Consider the following 20,011-nt stretch of genomic DNA (forward strand, 5'->3'; position numbering starts at 1 on the left):
TTATGGAATATTTGTTCACATTAAAGTAATCTTATAGGATCCCCAGACTGTGGGAAGTTATATTGTCTGACAAGCTGGATTTGAGAAACGCAATTTCTTACAATTCAGTTAGATGGTGCATGCTCTCTCAAAGTTGAAATGAATATAAAACACTCGGTGAGATGACTGTTTTGTCAGTCCTGTAGCTGCACTATTTATTATTCACTGCAGTGGAGGGGTGGGGGGAATGAGAAGAATAACTGAACACACATATGGGGGATCATTGTGCCTTTGCAGAACTATTCTAAACTAGATTACTATTAAGTAATCTGCTCTCTCCCTAATAAGTATCCTGGCAACCAGTCAGGAAACTGAAAATCTATATTTAAAATAAAAAGAACACAAAAAATGCCTCAATAGAATTAAGTAAATTGTTGCTATGTTGCTGACGCAGATCTAGAAAATGCAGAAATGTCATCTCACAGCATGAGAATCAAGAACATGAAACACACAGAACATCAGAAAGTTGACCACATAAGTCTGAATCAATCACTGCTTCAGACCACCCTTGACTGAAGTCAGTGCCTCCCCTTACCTGGTCCCTGTTGTTGATGTTGGAGTATGGCAACTGTCCAGTCATCAATTCATAGAGAACAATCCCAAATGCATACACATCCGACTGAAAACTATATGGGTTTTTATCTTGCATCCTAATAACTTCTGGTGCCTGTATCAGAAAAGGCAAGAATTAGTTTTTATTTCTCTCCATTGTGCTGCACCTCAACTACCAGGAACAAAACATGGACTTATCCAGGGTACAGGTGCAAGGCCCACTCTTGCCTTCAGGTGTTACTGGGTCCTAATACAGAGTGGATGCTGACATGAATCTCAAAATTCATTGCTTCATTTCAGCTTGGTGATCCCTTTTATTCTGTGACAGAGCAAAATTACCTTGGCCAAGCTGAGAATGTATTTGGAACTAGAATTCTAATGACACTGACATTAATGCCAGCTAACAGAGCTTTAAGCTTTTCCAGGGAGAAAAAGAGGAAGTGGAGCTGCACAAGAGATTGCAATATGAAGCAACTCCTCTTGAATCCTTAAAACTTAAGAGCATCTTACTTTTTCCTGAGCTAGTTCCTCTACTCTTTTGCAGGATGTTTTGCAAGGCTTTTCTCACCTTCTCCTCAACCCTAGATTAATTATACATAATTAATTAATTATATTAATTAACTACTGATTCATTTTCCTTAGCCACTGTTTTCATTTCAGTATAAACCCCAGAATAAAAGATGGAGACACTAAAGTTCTTCTGCTGACTACTGGAAAACACATGCTTAAAGAAGAATTGAAAAACATTCATTTACTACTTCATATTACTGCTTGTCTTTTCCAGCTTAAGCCAACTTTTATATGTCAATGTGCCAGAGGGATAGGAGCAGGAAGTTTGGCCAAAGGTAAATAAATTTGTTGAAACAAGCTCACTACTTCCCCCTTGCTTACCATCCATAGAATGGAACCAGACAACTGTTCAAACTGTTGGGATCCACTCCATCGTGATTTCACTGTAGCTAGACCAAAATCACCTATTTTTACTGTGAGGTCTTCATGAAGAAAAATATCTAAGGGGGGAATGTTAAGGGAAAACAGACAAGCAGTGCTGGTCCTGTCCTAAAAGAACAATGAACAGCTACAAATTTGCAACATGAACATGACAGTTTTAACCATTCAGCATCACTGAAGAATTCACATCACACAGGTTTTAAGCAGCCAGCATGGTGAATTACGGTAGGTAAGGGTTATGTAAGTAATGACTGGGTCACTGCTGAGCAGACCATGGCCAGGTGGCTTTCATGAAGTGCCAAGTATGAGAAAAGCTGAAAATGTTCCATGAGCCAACTCACATAATCTTTCGTTACATGAAGAAACCAAAGGATGCAAAAAAATCTTTGTGATACCAACTAAAACTCCCTATGTTATTGCAATTGACTCAAAAGACACAGTAAGCATCTCCTATTTTGTTATTAGTGATATTACTCGTTCTCAGTGAAAATTCTATTTGGCAAATATTCACACATGAACAGCTTTTCATATCAGTAAGTTAATTTCTGGCAGAAAAAATACAAAAAAAACAAAAACCAGGAATACTTTCACCTTCCAAAATTACATCTCTGGGAAAGGATACTATTACTCTTGAGGTCTCTGTGGATGATTGACTTGGCATGCAAATAACTGAAAAGGAATGTCACAGATTAGGTGGGTTAGATAATACTTCACCAATCAACAACTCAAAATTCACTGTACTACTGAAACAAATTATATTGACATTCAAACTGCACATTTATGCAGGCAGTAAAACTTCAGTTACCCATGACAGTTTCTGCAACATTCACAGGAAAAAATAAAATAAAGCTTAGACTTCCAGCTCAAATCTGATGCTACTGCTGAATAACAATTATGCTCCAAATTCTGCTTTTTCAATTCTAACTCAATATTCACAATAAAAAGAACTTCACTAATTTTTTTCATGCAATCCTGTGCTGAAATTTCTGCCTTCCAGCCTTAATGGGGACTGTCAAGACTTTGTGAGTTAGTCACAGCTTTAGATAAGGTGTTTCTAAATTGCAGGAGCTAAATGTGCTTTCCAGTCTCAATGTGTACTCGGGTACACTGACTGCTTTTTAGTAGAGGAGTGGAAAAAAAGATCCCCTGATTGCAGCCTGGATAAACAGATGGCAGGGAACACAGAGGAAAGCACTTGCCCCACAGCAGATACAGCCTGAATTAGTCTCCCATGGCTCTTTGTTTAGTCAATGAGATTGGCACAAAACTGCTGGAAAAGCCCCAATTTGTGTCTCTGCTTTGAATCGTGTTCACAAAACAGTTTCTGCATCTCCCCTACCTACAGATGGAGCCTGGGGAGATGCAGAGGCTAACAGAAGGCTAAGGCTGGTTGCTGCAAACACCTCCACGCCTCTTGACTGAAAATGTAATGGAATACTGAGTAGAAAAATGGCACAATGAACTGCAATCATCATAGTGGTTTTACAGCTGAAGTGCAATTCCTCTGGTCTTACAGCAATGTTCTGATTTTGACATACAGTACTTGGCTAGTTTGGTAAATTCTAACTCGATGGCCCTCTATGGAGTAAGGATTATTTACAATCCTTAGAACAAAATAGGGATGTTCTCTTCAGATGTTGAAACCTGTTATTCAGAGAGCTCTGATACTTTCACCAAATGCTTTGATGACTGAGACAGGACCCTGGGCTCAGCCAAGTGAGCAGAGAGCTGGCCTTATTTACCTGTGTCAGCCAGAGTGTGAAGGGGATAAGTAAACATTGCCCCAGTGCTCATTTGCAGACAATCCAATACTTACTCCATGCCTTGTGCAGTCTGTCGTGCAATATCAATTAGCTTGATCATTTCAAATTTGGTCTCAATGATGTGTAGATGGTGATACAAACTGGACCCTTCACACCATTGTGTAACAATAGCCAACTGGGGTTTTGTTGAATAACCCATGAAAAGCAGGATATTCACATGTCGTGTTTTCCTGTTTACAAAAACATAAGAATCAGGAGGAAATCAGGTCAAGAAGTCAGGAAAACCCAGGCAGATCTATCACAAACTACAAATATATTTCCAAACGGAAGGTGTTGGGTCAATCTCAACTTTTACTATGAGAACCTCTTGTTAGATTAATTTAATTAATTATTCCTGAAGTTAGCCCTTCTCATCATACTAACATGGAATAACTACTTTGGGGTAACTGAAAAACGTCAGAGCTCTTTTATGTTTTCTTTTATTAAAAAATTAACATGAGATGCCAGCATGTGAGCCTTTGTCCTTGCAGCAATGTGGGCTAGGACAGTGCTATGCTATGAGACTGTGCCTTGTTCAGGTTCAAGAATTTTCAAGTGATGCTGAGAGTAACTGCTGAAGAAACAAAAAATAAGCAGTTTCTTGCAAATCCTACCACAAAGTTAAGTAATGATGAATCCTAATGGAGAAAGCACAACAATAGGTAGATCTGCCTTGTCTGGTCAAAGGATAGAACAAGTGACTATGTATCAAACAGGCTGGGCTCCATCAAAGGGACTATCAGCAGAGAGTTGGACTAAGATGTTTGATTTCATTCAGTTCTGTCAAAAAATTCTGTCAAGAAAATTAAGAGATACCTAAAGTAGCACAGCCCAGAAAGCCTCTACTTCCACAACTATGAGCTTAGTGTTTTTTGGAACTAACATTTTCCTAGGGTAAAAGGCTGACTTGTCCTTTTCTCCTTGTAGCTTATTTGGGATGTTTCCACAGCATAGGCGCCCAGCTCAACCCATCAGGTTTCCAGGGACAAAAACCTTCTTGCTGTTTTGTTTCTTAAAACATAATTATGCTTGACACTGCTCTGGATTGTACTTTGATGTAATGTTTCTTCAAAATGTATATTCTATCATGTCAGGCTGATGGATCTTTAAGAGCTGAACCCAAAACAAACACCTCCTCTGAGATAGCAGAAGCAGTAGACTTGAGAAAAGGAAATCATGAAATGACTTTATAAGAATTACATTAAAAAAAAATCTCAGAGAAATTAATGTTACTAAACATGGGCAGGACTGTAGCTGAAAAACCAACCGTTAGTCATGTTCTCCTTCAATTGCAAAATGTGAATGAGAGGAAAGAAAGGCCTATAGCTCACACTTAAGCTTGACTATGCCCTGGGGATAGTACATTGGGAGTAACTACTTCTGAGTGTTTGGACATATATGTATTGCCAACATAGGTGTGCAGACAAGCACATATAATGGATACAAAGAAATATTTTTAAATGGTTATTTAAAACTGTATCATCATGTAGGAGTGAGACCAATGTGTTCCAATGGAGATCTAAAAATTCAGTGATTAATGAAGCACAAATCTACACACATTATTTTGTGCCATTAAAAATATTCTTACCTGAGCACTCCTACTTCATTTTTGAAAGCCTGTAACTGTTGAGGTGTGGGTGCCGTAACATTCAACATTTTCACAGCCACATCACCTTTAAAACAGAAATTTTTAGTAAGTGCCATTGATACATATTCCTCTCTTGAGAGAATGCTGTACAGAGCATCAGAAATTTTGGGATACACTGTTTTTTTAGCTTACATGAAATAAATCACTACAATTTTAAAGTAAGTCAATATTCAGTAAAATGTAGAAATACTATTCTTACTTTACTCTGAGAAATCATAGCCAGGTCAAAGGTATTAAAAATACACATCTGAAATCCTCCTTCATCAAGAGGAATACTTCTGCCCTTGTAATGTTTCATCTTTCTAATAATTTCTCAGTTCGGAAGAACATGCAAGAGTTGAGTTTCCAAGCAATATGAAGTTCTTACACTGGTTATTTAGCACACTACTTATTAATTTAAAACTCATATTTACTGCCCTTCACTGCGGTCTCCCCATTCTGCCCACATCTCTCTTGCTCAGAGGAGCCCAGAACTGGGCCCAGCATTCCAGGTGTGGCATCACCAGTGCTAAGGAGAAGGATTGCCTCCCTCAACCTTCTGGCAATACCTAGTGCAGCCCAGGAGCCCATCTGTGGGGGTCCCAGTTGCTGGGGTACCGGTTGTTGGTTTCTCTGAGTCTGATTGAAGGCACTTGAGATGGTAGTTCATGTTCAGACTCAGGTGTGATATTTCTTGTCAGTAAAACAGTCTCACTAATGTGAGTTTAGCAGCTTTTCATTAGATGGCTCAAAATGGCCAACAATCTCTTGTTACAAGGTCTTTTAGGAACTAACTCTCCAATTAAGAACTCACACCTAGATTATTTTCCCTTTTAACCCAATAACTGACCCCAAAGAGCTGCAATGCAGACTTTTCTGCCCAATTACAAAATGCCACCCAAACCCATGAAGAAGGAAAAAGAAGCATGAAGAAGAAACCCAGGACAACACCCTGTGCCCTCCATCTTGCTTCCATGCACAACATGCCAAAAATCCCAAACCCTAAATTTCTCACCAAGTGATACACCTACACTACTCTCTATGATCTATTTCACACTTTTGTGGATTCCAGTCTATCTTGAAGTCTGGGAAACTTTCTCCATGAATGAGGGTCAAAGTCAGTGCTCCCCTGGGGGTCAGGGCACCCCAGAGCAGACAGAGAAATATTCCCTGTGCCCTGGGTTTCCACACCCATCTTCCCTCTTTGTGGCATGGGCACACTGCTGGCTCAGCCTGGTGCCCACCAGAAGCCCAGGTGTGTGTCTGGGAAGCTGCTGTCCAGCTGGGTGTGCCCTGGCAGGCACTGTGACCTCCTCAAGAACAACTGTTTGCCACCATGGCCACATACCATGCCACTTTCCCTTGTAGACTGTTCCAAATGATCCAGATCCTATCCTTTGTCCAACTGTGATCTGTCCATCTGGTATCTCCCAATCATCACTTGAATCCCGTCGACCAAGAGTTTTCTTTATATATGTGCAAAAACAATAAAAAGGAAGAAAACAAGTGCATTAATGTCTCTGAAAACAGCTCCTTTGTTAAAAAATTCTCACCATCAATAATGTCCTAAAAAAATATTCTTTTTCAGACGTTGTCTTTTGACTTCTCAACTTAGCCCTACACAAAACCTCAGGACACAGGTATGCCAAATTATTACCTGGCATGAAACATTTGCAACAGCTTTCTGGCACTGTTAAAGCCAGAAAATACTAAGAAATGCTTACAAAAAGAAAGTAGTATTTGATTTTAAATTGTTAATCGTAATAATAAACTGTGACTTTTTAAAAAGGTGGATATTTTTATGTTTTCATGTATTGTTACATACATTTGGTACTTTCAAAGTTTATGAATCATGGTGGGAAAAGTTGTTACATGAAGGGAAAGTGACATTACAATATGAGTCACACCAGTAAAAGTGAGTTTAGTCAATTATTTAAATTATTTATATATCAGTCCCACAATTATTTATGGATTTAAAGTGGGTTATCCCACTCTATTATTTATCGGTTTCAAGTCCTTGATCAGTGCCATATTCATCTACAAAATAATTTATAGAACTTGGATGAAAGAAAAATGAGAGGAACATGGTTGTGCAATAATTCTACAGAAGAAAACAGCTGATCTTTCCCTTACCATTCGATTTCTGTCTTCTGAGGATGAGGATGATTTCCTTTCCCGTTGGGGTCCTGGTGATTTCTGTAACGCTTTCACATTGGTTAGTGACCCGGGCAAAGAAGCAGGAGGTGTTGCAGATAAGCCTGCAGCTGAGCCTAAATTTCAGAAATAGGATAGTTTTATCTGTAAGAATCCCCCTTACAAGAATGTATTGCTATTAGGTGCAAGAATTGTGTTTAAGATGCAGTATCTCTAAACATCAATGTGAATGTTAAGAGAGAACAAACAAACAGGAATATTGTCCTAATGTTACATTAGTGCTCATGTCTCAGATTTCAGGAAGAGACAAATCTGTACCAAACATCCCTGTAAAGATTTCTATATATTTGATATAACATCCCTGTGAAGATTTATATATATTTGATATGGTCTCCATTCTCTTGTTCATGAATTAACAAAAAGACAATGTCCTTTTAATTAAGAAAAAAATACTTTAAGATGTATTTTTAAAAATTCATCAGTTTCTTTGAGAAGAACGGTAGCATTTCAGTTAGCAGCATCTACCTCTGATATTTCTTGTAGCTAAGCTTTTAGGAACCCAACCCAACAAATAGCTGGACTATTGTACTGTGGAATCAAAATAGACTAAATGCAAATAATTGAAATGTTTTCTGGTTGAGTCTCCAAGTGCCACCTGAAAATCATTTGGCTGTTTTAAAGCTATCTGTTAGCAGAGAACTATTACTTAAAAATAAATATTAGACTTTAGAAAGGACTAAAAAAGCACAATTACTTTAGTTAGCTATTTGAAGCATATTCTAGGAAGCACAAAAAGAACAGTATGTCTGTGGCCTGTAGGTTATCTAAACAAATCTATGCAGGAAAATGTTACTAAGAGAGCTGTTTCAGAGCCCCAGTGGCCCTTTTCAAATAGAGCACTTCACCTAGACACTGCTTTTTAAAATACATCACAATTATTCCTAACAAGGTTATGCTGACCCTTCCAATGCAAAGGACATAAAATAGGGTCAACTGTTAATTAAATTCATGCTGCTTTGCTAAACAATGTATGTCATTGAACAAGACCTCTAACATTCCACTGCCTTCTCTCACATCAGTGCTCTGGCAAGTGGTGGAAGAAAATACTCCTCATATTCTCTTAGAAGCTCCCTCCTAAGCAAAAAGTGTCTCCTAATGGCAACTAGGACTTTGTGACTTTTTAAACTGCTGCTTAAGCTCAGTCACTCAGTGCATGCTAATTTATCAGACTATATGTATCCATCACTGGACTCACTAAGATAAAATCTATGCACTTGTAATACATACCTACAGATACAAAACGGGACACAGCATCTGTAAACTGTCCCATATACTAAAGCAACAATAATGATGTATATTGTGCATCCTAACTACATTTATAAGCAGGTGGAAGCCAGTGACCTGAAGGATGGACTTGTGTTCATGTTACGGTCACTATGCTGTCATTTATTTATTATATGAGTCATCTGAAATCAAACATACATGGAATCAAATGTATGGTGTTCCCAGAACATGAGCAATTTTCCAGAAGTTTACTGGGCTACAGATTTCTTCTGCAATAGGAAAGATCTGGGATGCATTTTCTTTGAGGTAGCTAAAATCTCCTATTTAAATTTTAATCCTGCAATATGGGAACACTAGCACAATGTTCACCCTTCACCAAAAATGCTTCCAGCACATGGCAGAACACTGTAGTTAATCTGTTCATAATAATACCAGATGGGCTGTTTTCAAGTTATTAGAGTAGAATAGTTCAGATAATGCTGGACTCTGAAGCAGTACGTAACATATTGCATTCTGCAGCCAGTTTGCTTGTTGGGAACACCTCACTTCGTACAAAGAAATCTTCTTCTGGAAGATCTTTTACTCAGAAGTTCAAAAGGTGAACTGCTCTTGATATATTCTGAAACAAGAGTCTTTGAAACAGCCAAGATGGTAGCATTTGAAAACCACACTACATGCACTGAACTAACCATTTCTACACGTATTATGTGGAGACACAAGTATGAACATTTCATGCTGTTACTCAATAGTTGGTTTCTCCAGCATATGAAATCCCACAGAGTTTTTTTGGGATTTTGTGCAATACAACAGATCCATTGACAGCTCAAGGCCTGAATTACCCCCACGGCCAATGACACGAAAATCTAATCTAATCTTATTTTACATAGTATGGGACAGAAATACTGTTTCAGTCAAATTTACTAACTAAATAAAAACTACTAAAACCACCTAGAGCCCCAATGTGGTGTCACTAGCACACTATTAAAATGAAGTATTTGTTGAAAGCTGACATGACACATTACTTGAAAAGCTTGAGACCTAACAAGATATCAATGGAAATGTTTGTAATTCACATTTGATTTCCTACATCACTTTTCAAAACAGAATATTAAATACAGAAGACTGTTACAGCACTGAACTGACTTAAACTGAACAGTCAAGGAAATTCTAAGTTAAGGACATCATTTTATATTTAAAATCACTGCAATGCAATCCAATGCCCTTTTGTTTAGAAAGATTATGTTAAAGTCCACAGAAAAACCTCAACTACGAAATTCCTTGCTTTTGAAGATTTAAGTCAGAGTTCACTTATAATCATTTTCAAGCGTGTAAAGGTGAAAGTGAGTATGTGTGAAAAGCACATTCAAAGCATTCCAGCCAGGCCAAGCAAAAAACAGAGGTGTTTTGATAAACTCACACACTTACATACACACGGTGTGAGGGTGAGGCACAAACAGCATCTGTGGTTTTACTTATTTTGTTTGGGTGAAAACAAGAAAGAAGAGCCCAACTACCTCTGAACACTGGGCCAGGCTCAAAATCAAACACTATTTCACTGGGGACAGAATGAAGGAGGGGACTGGGAGTCCGGGATTGGTATTTCCGAAGACAGCGCATCAGCTGGTTCAAAGGGGCTGTTAGAGAGAAAGAGACGGGCAGGCAGAGACAGAAAGACAGACACATAGAAGAAATGAAAGAAGTCATGGGAAATAACTAGGATGCTTTGACTCCTAATCATAGATTTCTTCTGTACTTTGGAGGAAAAAAAAGTCAATTCCCAAGAACACTGTTTCAGGACTGGAAATAGCCAATTGCTTTCAGATGCCAAGCAGACGGTTTATGATCAAAAGTTAAAACCAACATGATCGCACAACATTTAAATGTTGGACAAAATGGGCAAAACTCTGGAGAGCCACACCTATCAACACATACAAAAAATAGCTTAAACTGGCAATTTGCAATTAGTAGCTTGCAGGGTTAAAGGAAATTTCTTTCTTTAAAGTGCCTATTGCTGGCATTATTAAAGACAGCTCCATCAAACACAACACATCCTACCAAATACCAGATTTGCATGGGAGGAACAAAGTGAGTGAAAGTCCAGAGTACAAAACCTTTGAGATCAGGAAAGGGTTCGCTATGGTAATTCAGACCCATACTTATGGCTGAAGCAAGTTATAATCAGTAGGAGACAATTGTGTTACTGATTTGGAGTTGGAAAAACTGTCATATGCCTGCCCTACTCAGTATTTCTGTATTTTCAATATTTCTGTTTTATTCTAATATTCATAGGAATAAATACAGCACATTAGAAGCCCCCTTCAGGACCTTGACAACCAGTGGGAGAAGTGACTTAAGAGGCCCGTGCACAACAGATGAAGAAAAATAAACCCCCTGGCCACTAGTTGTGACTTAACTTTGAATTAGGGCAGTGAGTTCCTGAAGGAAACATAAAAAGACCTGGCTTTAGTGTAAGATCCTAATAATCTGCTTCCAAGAGTAGCACAGGCATGCAGTACAGCAAAGCAGCAACTTCAGCAGGGGTAGAGGGGGAGAAGAACTGGAGTATTTCAAGCTGCTTTAGGATGCAGCAGTTCCTATGGAAGGCCCACGTACCACGATGGTTTTCATTGAAAACCCCTGTTGTTTCCATGTGTGAAAAGGTAACAACAGGCATAAAAATCTTTGGGAAGTTGTAGTGTATCTGTGTGCAGCCATGTGAGTGAAGTGTGTGTGTGTGTATGTGGGTGGGTGAGAGAAAGAGTAAAAAAGTAATTTTAAAACTAAAAAAACTAGATACTAATTCAAAACTTTTTCTCCTTCTGTCTCCCCCACTCCCAGAATGACCAGCAAATGACTCAAATCTTCGTGAAACAAATACTAAGTTCATGGACAAGCAAATGTAAATTCACTTTTTTGTTCTAGTCATATTTTGCATTGTGGCTGTGTTTTGTAGAAGGAAGTGGGGTAATTGGAAAGGACAAAACAGTTATGCAATTAAAAGTAACACAGTAGTTGGTTTAAATGCTACTTACCTCCCTCTCCTCGTAAACTCTGGTCTCTAATCAAGTCCTATAAAAAATTAAAAAAGCTGTGTTTAATTTAGGTATTAACATTTACATTCTGGAATCAATTGAGACTGATAAGTTTGTGAATTCATAGTGTCATGTGTTGCCCATGAAATAAAAGTGGTTTCCTACCCTGACTTACTAATAGCAATGATGCAAAGAACTACTACACTTCTCAAAATTAAGTTGCTTTAAAACAGCATCTCTCTGCAGTAAAGTGAAATGTACAACACTCAGAAGAGATGCTGACAAGAAAATATTGATTTAAAAACACAGCTGGTCAGTAGCAGAAATGGTTTGAATTATCATATCAGAACCTGGGACATCAATTTTCTGTACTGAGGTACATCAGTCAAATGAATCCTGCTTTCTTTTTTCTTGTAACAACACACCTGATTTGCATAGCCAGGCACACTGTTCTTCTCAGAAATGACTAACTGCAGAAGGCTTTCTTCACTTGCAATCCTCTGTGAGCTGAAACTATCTTTTGCAACATGTCCAGACTAAAAGCAAACTACACTAAGGATTCTATAAACAGAAGGAGAAAATTCTAGCAGTTTGCTTCTGTATGTCCATTTTTATAATAAAACTTTTTTTACTACACGGTTATATTTATTCCTTTCTTATTCCATAATTATATTTGTTCCCTTATGCACCTGTGCTTTGTCAAAAGCACTGGCTATGCCTCAGCTGCACCACTGCCATATACCACATGCAAATACCTACACAGCCACCCTTAAAATTAACATTTCACCTTTCCCTCAGCTCACATGCAAAACTGATTTTGTGCCTCAGTGTCCAGGCAGATTTCAAGACTGCTCACCCAACAAATGACTATTTTCTAGAGAGCAGACTTAAGGATAAAATACCAACTGTGTATGTTAGCAAAGTTAGCAAAAGGCAACATCTTGAAAGGTCCTAGGCGTCCTTATGCTAATACCAACCATTATTATTAGCTACATTTCACCATCCAGAGATTGCAAAATTGTGGAAAAATCTTAATGTAGCAGTTTCTGAACACTCCAAAGGGATGCTCAGAACGACATAAACTGGGCTCTTGAACTCATAAAGAACTATCAGAATACGTGAACTATCAGAATACATGAACTCAGCTTAATTATTTAGTTTCCTTCAATTCCAAAATTATTACTTGGAATACAAATACTAAAAAGTCTCAAATCTTGCATAACAATGTGTTTAACACAGAATGGTTTGCAAGAGTGGTTACCGGCTACAGCATAAGTCTTGGGACTAATGGCAGAACAGAAAGAGGCAGTTGTTTAGGGCAGAATATTTCTTTGAAAATGAAAAGGACAGAACTGTCAAAAGGCAGGTCTGCTTTCAGAGAATGGATTGTGTTCTTACAGCTCTCAACAGCAAAAAATCTATTAAAAAAAGGAAAAATAAATGATCTTTGAGTATTCTGGTAGATCACTGAGGATTATGTTAGAACCATAGTGCACATTGTGTACACAATGAATTCAGCACACTGATATTCACAAGGAACACATCCCATCTACTATTCCTGATCCAAGGGTGAGCAGTACTCACATCAATATTGACTGGCTCGATTGTGTTGATGTGGACGTTGGGAGCTGAGGAGGATCGGTCGCGTTGCCCAAATTGATTCCGATGGTCTTCATCTGCTGGTCGGAGGGGCTGTGGGATTGGAATGGATTTTGAAGGAGAAGGACTAGGGAGAATTGGTGGTCTGAGAAACAAAGTCAAGGAAAAAGAGGATTTAGGTCTACAAATGGCTTCAAACACTGCATAGTGGGTGTGGTAAGTCCTTTTCAACTATAATAATACATAACAAAAAATCTGATCTAAAGCCCTGAATAAAAACAATTCATAATGAATGGTCTCTACTCCCCTATGATCAATTGCAACAACTCTCTGTTATATCAACTACCTGATCACATGGCTGTGAAGTGTTCTGACTTAAAACAAAGAAAACTCCACCATACAATGCCAAACTAGTAATAATAAATCCTGGTCTGAAAAACTCATGCTGCCCAACATGCATTGCAGATAGCAAGATACTCTGCAGTTTCCTCATCTCTGAGTCAATGCAATATACTCATTTTAATGGTAACCAATTGAGAACTAAAAATGCTTAACATCTCATATTAATGTTACAGTCAGAAAATGTCATAAAACAAAATCTATGGATTTTTCAACAAAGAAAGAGTGAAAATTACATCTGGTCATTCAACCTAATTGATTAATAATTATGTATTATCGATACTAAAAACAACAAGGCCAATGTATCATTGATACGAAAAATAAACATATCAACCTTTAACCTCAACCTTTAAGAAACAACTTTGAATAGCACAATTTTTCAAATGTTATTTACAGTGCTACAATGCAATAGGTATTGACTGAAAAGGTAAGTCTTCAGAATACACAAACAGGCTTCCTGAAGAAATGCAAACGCTGCCAGTCATAAATATGTAGATATAGCCTATAATTATGGTATAACAGAATTGAATATTCAAAAGACAAAACAACTAAATACTTGGGTTTTTTGTTTGTAAAAAGACAAAGTCACTTCTTCGATTATCCATTAATTTTGTTAAAGTGCAATAAACTGGCAATTATCTCTTATCCTAGTCAAGGTCAGTCACTCTTAAGTCTAATGATTCAATCTAATGGATGTAAGGCAAAAGGCTAACGAAAACATTTGCCACCTTTGTCAAAGAAAACTTCATGGTAAAATATACATGCTATCTGACAACAAGGTTTTTAAAAGTTGGTTTCTTTTTCTAAGTTCTAAAAGAGGAGTGGAGTCCTCCAGCCACTCAATGAGTCATGGATTAATTATCAAGCCCACAAAGACAATGTCCACAGGGAGAAGCTTCAGAAACAAAACTGACAGCAGCATATAGCAGCAATAGGTTCTGATGCCACCTCCTGTAAGCAATGCTCCTTGGCCTCCTAAAAAACCTTTACAATTTTCAACAGGACATCTTGGCATTTTTTCAGAAACAGGTCTATTTTATAGCCTACTATCCTACTTTTCATTGAAAAGTTTATCCAGTTTGGCATTGATCCCAGAAATCAGTGCTATCAGTATCCTAAGTGCCTGGCATCTTTTCCTTCCTGGCCAACAATCTCACAACCGAAAATGGCAAAACAAAGTACTTGTGAATTAATTCAGGTAACAGTCTAATAAGTCTTTCAATGAAATACCTGAATACATTTGGGAAGAAGAGGAAGGGGGTTTAACCCTGCTTAACTTGGAAAAAAAGAACAGTTACCTACTGTCACATGACAGAATATAGATATTGGGAAGATACTGGGAAGCAATAAACTAAAACTAGCAATAGTCAAATCTCTGAGAAAGGGCCTTGAAAAACCCAGCGTATTTCAGTAGTTGTTTATAATTTCAGAACTATTTTCTTAAATGCAGTTGTTGTACATACACATAAACTGAAGTTTTCATTCATTGGTACTCAAGTACCTTCAGGTAAAATATTGCAGATGAGGAAGTTTTGAACTCCTGAATGTGTTTGTAAGTAAACCATGTGACTAGAACACACATCAGGAGATGGGACACTGCACAGATCCTAATGCAGGACTTGACTGACATTTAAAGGCACTGCACTTTCATCTTAAGGCAAGCGTGTCAAATGCTGCACAAAAACAGTATCAGCAGAAAAGTCTAAAAAGTGTCTAAACCAGGCCAGTACTGTCATTGCTGGGATAGCTAACTCCTGCTTAAACTTCCTGAGAGTTCTCAGGTAATAAGGAAATTAAGGGAAATATATCACAACATCCATCAGAACATTGCACCAGGACTGACTGTGACAAACCATTTGAGCTCTGCCACATGACAAAACCAGAAGCAATCAGATACTCTGTGATCATGAGTAAGACAAGGGAGTGAAAACCAGATTGAGGCAATATTGTTTCAATTACATCCTCCTTTGAGTCATAAATGGTCATCTGCTACTTCTGTATTTCTGGTCACAGGTCATCAAGTCCATCATGTTGCTAACACAGACAGCATGCTACGTCATACCATGTTTGAAAACAACTTGAACAGCTTTTTCTACTCATTAAATTCTTACTGGGGGAAGTCCAGATCTTTAGAAAATAGACTGATAAAGAATTTTCTTTTTTTCTTTTTTTTTTTCTTCAGTCTCTAAGCTATTACTTGGAGGATCTCTGGGCTTTAGACAATAAAAAAATCCAGAGATGGGAACCTCATAAGCAGTTAGCCACGTGCTCCATCAAGATTTTATTAATGGGTATCCTTGAGACACTTTGAAAAAAATAGGTTATTTATGCTAAATGGAATTTTTTCTTGAAAAAGATAACTACTGAAATAAAAGAGACAAAGGGTTTGCTAGCTAAGACAGCCTACTGAGATCACAAGCTCAGAATATTATTACCACCATCTTCTGCCTGTGGCAAAAGCTGGATCTTGGTCTGCATCAAGATCTTGTTCTATCAAAATCACATCACCACAAAGAACACAGTGATCCTCTGAGCTACCAAAGGCTGTTCCTAAAGTATTCCTACACTGAAATTACTCCAGAGGAGTAGAAGTGACACTGGAGCTAAAAGGGCCAGATACCATTTGGAAAAGGGTGACATGGTCTATTCCAGGCCAGTTCCAAAACTAGTTGTTAGGCTATGGAAGCATAGTGCTGACAAAACACACTAAAAAAAAAAAAAAAAAAAAAAAAAGAGGCCCCAAACAAACCAAACACACCAAAAAATTTAAACAAACAAAAAACCAACCCCCACCCCCCAAAAAATAACAGGCTGAGGCTTAAAAGGAACATGCAATTTGAATATCAGATCTGGGTTTCTGTTGCTCCTGTGGCCTTTGTGAACAGTTCACAGCCACCTTGCTAAAGGAGGCTTTCTCCAAGTAAGCAGATAAATCACTTTCTCCCAGCCTCCAAGATGTGGGCATTTCTTTAACAAATGATTCTCAGCTTCTGAGGCAACAAGCTGATGTTGTCAAATCTCAATCTAATATGTTATAACCTTTCTAGGCAGTGGAAAAGCATGACAGAACATGTGTTTGAACCATATGTTTGGGATTGACACATTGTTCCCTCCCTTTTTATAAGGCAAAATAGAAAGATGTTTTATCAGGAAACAAGAATAACTTATACCCTTTACCAAGCATAGCAAGTGCCCAGATTTACTATTCCACAAAACTGAGTCCACAAAAAAGAGTACGGTAACTCAGAAAGTGTCTGCACATGTTATGCTATACATAAACAAAATATTTTATAAAATCATATACAGTATGTCTATTGGATTTTAGAACTTGCAATGATACAAATAAGTTCACTTTACAAATGCAAAAGAAAATTTTAATACAGATTTTCCTCAATGTCCTTTACTCACCAATGTGATGTTTCTTAACTGTTTAAGAGCTGGTCTAGGCAGGAAAGATTTTTCTTGAAATTCTTCTTATGATAGGTGTATTTGGGCTTCAAGTTTTTGTGGACTGTATTTTTATTTTGCTGTACTTGACCAAATGCTTGAACTGAAAATTCACATTCACCTAGCTTCAATTATATGGTGTGCACCCATTCCTTTTTAAAATGACAGCATCTCTCCTGGACTGAGATTTTCTTTCTCCTCCTCACACCCTGAACAAGTCCATCTCAGTTTAGCCACTGGGCACAGTGCTGCACACACTACTTATCTGTAAGGCTGCACACATACATCCAAACCAAACCTACTGCAAGCTAAAATGTGTATCAAGGCTTGTTTTGGATTGTTTTTGTTTACACCAGAGTGTTAACACCAGACTCGATTTGGTTGTTGTTACTGCCCTTAATGAAGAACACAGTGCACTTCCAGTTCCAAGCAGTTTCTTAGGACTGCTAAGGATCTGGGACACAGTGGTATTTCAGCTACAGTAGCAAGCAGGTAAATTGAAATTGTGGAGGCCAAACAGGTTCTGATTTAATTACTGTGGTACTCCATAGACATTGCCAGAAAACCTAACTTTTTTATTTCTTTCCCCATCCCTGCAGCCTGGAAATAATAATCCCAAATCAATAATCCCAAATCAAATGCCAGTTTGGAGAAAAGGACAGCAGTACCAAGTTTGTAACTACAAGCCAAATATCTTTCTTGCAGCACCCTCTGAAGTCAGTCTAGAAGCATCATGGGACAGATCTGAGAGTCAATACCCCATACAAATTAGTGCAGTTTTTTATACCATGATAACTTGTTTTCATCCATGTTGGCTTGTAGGTGAAAAACAACTGCCAGGAGTATCACAATGGTGTGCACTCATTTATAATGGCCTTTGAGCCCAGATCAAAGCTGATGAGCCTAAAATACCCCACAGCTTCATATACCAGGGGTTATCAAGAGAACCACATTGTCACTGTTAGTCCTCCAAACCAGGTCCAGTTCACTAGCAGGGTTTTGCAAATAAAGTTTTGGAGAGCAAGAGGTTTCCCTCACCTGTTGTATGGACTGAGAGTTTTCTGATTCTGATACCAAACCTTTTCTGCAAAGCAAGAATGCATATCAACTCAACCTGTATATTGTAGGAACACTGGGAACATTTTCATGGAGTAACCTGGAAAAGGCCTGGTGCCAGAACTTTTAGAGGAAAAGTTCACTGTTTTATGAATTAAAACATGAAGCTTTTGCTCACTTATACACACAGGATCTAAATGGCATTGTAGCATAAAATGTAATATTTTAAGACTGTATCTTCACTTCCTTGGCTTTTCAGAAGCTTTTCTAGACATTCAAGTATCTTCAGCTGAAGCAGAATGATCAGTGAACAGTTGGAAGGCAGAAAGGAAAGCAGAGGTGTTTAATCACAAGCTGGAGCCTGCTCAAAGGCAAGGACTGGCAAGCTTCCAAGAACAGTGCACCAGACATTCCCCTTTTCTTCCTTCAACTTAGAAGACGAAGCATATTGGGAAATGCTGTTTTTCAAAGAGCCACGATGTTGCCAACTTGCTTACTTCTCTTTTTCATGTATTTGAGACTGAGGGAACTGGGTTCACAGAAATTCTGTGCTCATATCCTACAAGCCAAGATGGAAAAGAAACTTCATGACAGTGCAAGGAACGAAACAAATACAATGCCTGATATACAGTTTCCTTACTTCTATTTTATTACAAATGGCTCTTAGCAGGGAAACCTACACTTTTCTTTCCATTTAACTGCAGATTATAACTAAAATGGTTGTTCTGGCACAACAGGATAGTGCAAATGGAAAAAACTAAAACGGGACACAAAACCTAATGTTGAGGCTGGATACAATTTTTTAAGGGGTTCAAAAATGTGAAATGGGACCATATGTGCTCCCACACCTTGGGGTAGAAAACCTGGAGGGACTGACTATGGCTCACAGTTGGAAGAAAGAAAGGCTACAGGCCTGGATTGCTTTAGGATGTTGCACACCAGCAAAGTGAAACAGTTCTCCAACATGTTTAGCAGCTTTTGCATCATGTCCAAGGATCTTCCTTTATGTCCCTTGCTCTTCCAAACTTTTCCATTTGCTCCCATTGCACACTTTCACTCTCCAACTTGTCTTGCAACACAAACTTCCTTCTTTTGGGCACTTGGCCTACTGCTGGGATCCCTTCACAAGGCTAGAGATGAAGAAGGATGTTTGCCTTCTCCTTCCTCAGGTTTACCAAACAATTATTAACATCCCTTCTTCCTCTGTCAGCTGTTCCATGCAAGATGCTAGAAAAGAGAAAGCAAAAGAACAATTATTAATCTAGGAAGTGTTAATAAAGCACTACTTCCTCATATTTTCCATCCCATTATTTAGCTCTCAAATTTCAATCCCGTATTTTCCTCCCAGACAAGCTCAAATGTCAGCCTTTTTTTAAAATTCCAGTTGAGCTGCTGTCCATATTGTAACAGTCCTCTTTAATAAAACCACAGGTGAGTACATGTTTTTGTAGAAAAGGCCAGCTTTTTAAATTCAGCTAGATTAATATTTCCACAATTATGTTCTTAAAAAGCAGAAATGTATGATTAAAGAAAGGCATGAAAGATAACTGGAAAAAGGTATGGACAGTGTTATATGCTCATCCAGTAACATCTGAGCTACTTCTGGAAAGGAAATCCTACATACACGGATGCTAGGGGAACACTGTATGACTAACATGCATATTACATATGAACACCAGTTGATAATCATCAACCATTTCCAAAATGAACAGAATTTTGCAGGCATGATGTATGCCTTTGTTTTGTTTATCAATAAAGTGGACAACAAAGCAAAAAAGCAGAAAGGATGTGCTTGACATCTTCTGCAATTACATACATTTATAGATGCAACACTTGAGAAAAGCTCCTAAACAGCAACTAGCAAGGGTATTTAAATGTTAACATTTTTATGTATGCGAAGTTAAAGATCTCAAGGCATTAACCAGCTTTGGTCTAATTTTTTTTCTTCTGTTTTCACTTCTCAAAACTAAGACTGCCTGAAGTAGTGCATGTATCAAGATAATCCATATTGCTGTGACCTCACAAGCTGGTAAGAATGGACCAATGTGATGCAAAGGCAATTGAAAAGC

General features: G+C 38.1%; 1 protein-coding gene across 2 annotated transcripts in view; it reads right to left on the reverse strand.

Annotated features, from left to right (window-relative positions):
• The window catches only part of BRAF (B-Raf proto-oncogene, serine/threonine kinase), an 83,784-nt gene that overhangs the window by 17,506 nt on the left and 46,267 nt on the right, over positions 1–20,011 (reverse strand). The window contains exons 8-17 of one of the 2 annotated variants that reach the window (XM_036405049.2): positions 13,026–13,185; positions 11,442–11,478; positions 9,924–10,043; positions 7,105–7,241; positions 6,320–6,437; positions 4,933–5,017; positions 3,359–3,535; positions 2,165–2,211; positions 1,483–1,601; positions 575–706 (exon numbers count right to left, since the gene is read on the reverse strand). In XM_036405049.2, coding sequence (XP_036260942.1) covers positions 575–706; positions 1,483–1,601; positions 2,165–2,211; positions 3,359–3,535; positions 4,933–5,017; positions 6,320–6,437; positions 7,105–7,241; positions 9,924–10,043; positions 11,442–11,478; positions 13,026–13,185 — 1,132 coding nt within the window. The remainder of the gene's footprint in view (positions 1–574; positions 707–1,482; positions 1,602–2,164; positions 2,212–3,358; positions 3,536–4,932; positions 5,018–6,319; positions 6,438–7,104; positions 7,242–9,923; positions 10,044–11,441; positions 11,479–13,025; positions 13,186–20,011) is intronic. The other variant, XM_036405048.2, reaches the window with a different exon arrangement.

This window comes from Molothrus ater, chromosome 5 (genome assembly GCF_012460135.2).
Source record: "Molothrus ater isolate BHLD 08-10-18 breed brown headed cowbird chromosome 5, BPBGC_Mater_1.1, whole genome shotgun sequence".
NCBI classification, from domain to species: Eukaryota; Metazoa; Chordata; class Aves; order Passeriformes; family Icteridae; genus Molothrus; species Molothrus ater.